The sequence below is a fragment of the Hipposideros armiger genome, unplaced genomic scaffold (assembly GCF_001890085.2).
Source record: "Hipposideros armiger isolate ML-2016 unplaced genomic scaffold, ASM189008v1 scaffold_28, whole genome shotgun sequence".
Lineage (NCBI taxonomy): Eukaryota > Metazoa > Chordata > Mammalia > Chiroptera > Hipposideridae > Hipposideros > Hipposideros armiger.
In genome coordinates, this window is record NW_017731378.1 from 1,961,403 (window position 1) to 1,964,012 (window position 2,610).

The 2,610-nt window shown below is 41.9% G+C and overlaps 1 protein-coding gene across 1 annotated transcript in view; it reads right to left on the minus strand.

The window, feature by feature from the left end:
• Window positions 1-2,610, minus strand: part of COX15 (cytochrome c oxidase assembly factor COX15) — a 25,343-nt gene that overhangs the window by 16,444 nt on the left and 6,289 nt on the right. Inside the window, exons 5-6 of the mRNA XM_019636428.1 lie at window positions 2,336-2,503; window positions 152-233 (exon numbers count right to left, since the gene is read on the minus strand). Of these exons, the coding sequence (XP_019491973.1) occupies window positions 152-233; window positions 2,336-2,503 (250 nt within the window). The remainder of the gene's footprint in view (window positions 1-151; window positions 234-2,335; window positions 2,504-2,610) is intronic.

Sequence of the window (2,610 nt, forward strand, 5' to 3'; positions counted from 1 at the left end):
TTCAACTGTCTGGAAAGCAGGATTTTTAGGAGGGAGGAAGGAACAGAAAACAGGGTGAAGATGTGAAAGGGAAATGTGAAGATCTAGGGAGAAAGCGACCCCACCTGAGAGTGGAATGAAAACAGGCCATCTTTGATGAGACCAGTCCTACCTGAGAGAGCTGTAAGGAACACCAAGCCTGCTGTCCCATGAGCAAATCGTCTCAACCGTAGGAGTTGACGGGTTTCAGGCAACTAAATAGAAAAGAAAATAACTCAGATTAACTCTACTGCAGGAACTACAAGAGGCAGCAAAGATCTCCAAGGCCAAACCCAAGTGACAATGAGGTCAGACCATTCTGACTTTTAGACTAGGCTAGGTACGCCCAGCAGATACTCTGTTGTGACATGCATCATATTTTAAATTTATACATTCACTGTCTGTTTTCTCTGCTATCTTGTACGTTTTGTAAAGGTAGGAACTGCTATCTATCTTGCTTATAGTATTCCTAGCCCAGGGCTTGGCATGTAGGTACTCAATACGTATCTCTTTAATAACTGAATGATTTTCAGGGAGAAAATTCTTCACCATGGCTAACATGATGAGGCTTAAGATACAGGACTGGATTCTCATCTTGTGTGTGATATTTCATGCTTAGCAAATATAGCAGAATCAAAATCACAGAAAATGCCTATAGTGGAGAAGAGTCTTGCATTTAGTGTTTTTGGTAAAGTCAAAATTTGTTTTTGTTTTTACTATAGCCAACTTCTGATATGAATCAGTGAATCAATAAATATTTATTAACAACTTTATAAACCGGTAACCATAAAGATACAAACGAATTAAGTCAGAATTCTGCCCTCATATGGTTTACAATCTAGTACATGAAGAGTTAGGTATCATTACTAAGATTTCGTAGGACAATACATCAGTGCTGTCAAACAGAACTTCTGTGATGACAGAATGTTCTATTGGCTGTGCTGCCCAATATGTGGCTAATGAGGGTGTGAAACAAGGCTAGAGCAACTGAAAATTGAACAAAAAGTTTATTTTATTTAAAGTTTAATAGCAAGGTTATTTAAATAAAGTTAATTTTATTTAATTTTAATTAATTAAAATTTAAATAGCCACATGGAGCTACTCAGCTACCATGTTGGACAGCACAATCCAGCTATATGTTTGACTATCATCTCAAATGCTTTCTGTAATTAGTGGAATATAAATACTTTTTTTTTTTGGAGGTCTAGTTGGCTTTATTAAGAGATTCATGAACCAGACAGATCCCCACCCTACAGCTAGAAAGGCATTCCTAAGTAAGATTTTAAAAGGGAAATACAGTTAATTGATAATTAATAAGTCATTAGTAACCTCTAAGAGTACAGTTCATTACAGAGCATTATGGGGTATGTGGGTATAAGTGTAAGTATGTAGGTGAATGTGTGGGTATGTATGTAAGATGGTTGGGTGGGGAAGCCAGATGCAAGAATTGTAAAAAAGAATGGGTTGTCAGGTTGTACAGCTATAGACAGACATAGGCAAGTCATTTTAGAAGTTCAGCTTAGAAAGTCAGGAGAACAGGAAGTATTCAGATGTACCCTGTCTGCTATATACCAATGTTTCAACTCCATCTGACTTCCCCGTGGGGATGCCTGCCGTCAACATCTCCTGTTCTTCCTGGGATCCAGCCACTGGCTCCGAGTACTTATTGGATGATTCTACTAAAAAGTCCTGTTATCATCTCAAACTTTACTCCATGAATAGGTTCTCCAGGTCAATCATGACTTCAATACCTAACATAATACTAATTTTTAAAACAAGAAACACTCTTAGTCGGCATAGAGAAAATACTTCCAGGCGTGATCACTAAGGCTTACTGTATTGTTCGGCTTGACAGATGGTAGGTTCCCCATCTGAAGAACAGCCAGCCAGCCAGGCCCCTGGACACCACCACACGGCCACAACCGCTCTCGTCCGGCCCTGCTCACCATGCCATCCGCCCCCGCTCCGGAGTCAGAAGCAGCGGGGGTGGGATAGCTCTTCCTGTGGGTACTCCTTCCCACTTTCCCTACATTCGTGTTTTCACAATTCCCAACAGGCAATGCTGCAAGGTATTTGGCTTCTATGCTAATTCTCCTTTGAGTGAGTTGCTCCAGCTCAAAAGAATCACTGCACGTTTTACTCTGCAGTCGCAAAGTTCAAGGTTCCTCTAAACTTTGGTTATCTCTTGTTTCTGGTAAGCTGGTAGATGTTACTAAGGGAATGTGTGCATTTTGAAGCATAACCTCCCATTAGAGCCAGAATCTCTCTGACCCTGTCAGCATCTGTGCGGACGTGGTGACAATACAGAATGACTTACCTTGTGCGGGGGAAGCAGCAGTGAGAGCGAGGTCCACAGGCTGGCGCAGTACAGGACAAGGGCTGATCCCAGGTGGGCAGCGAGGCGGTACTGACTGACCCGAGGGATGTCATGGGAATCGGGCTTCTCTTCCAACCCGCTCTTCACCATATACCATCCCAACAGACCCTAGAACCAAAAGGAAAAGAGACAAGTAAGCAAGGCTGAAACTGTCTGCTCACCTTTACTCTTTGAGAGGGTGAGTTATCAATTATCAGTGCTCTCTACTTGCCCCC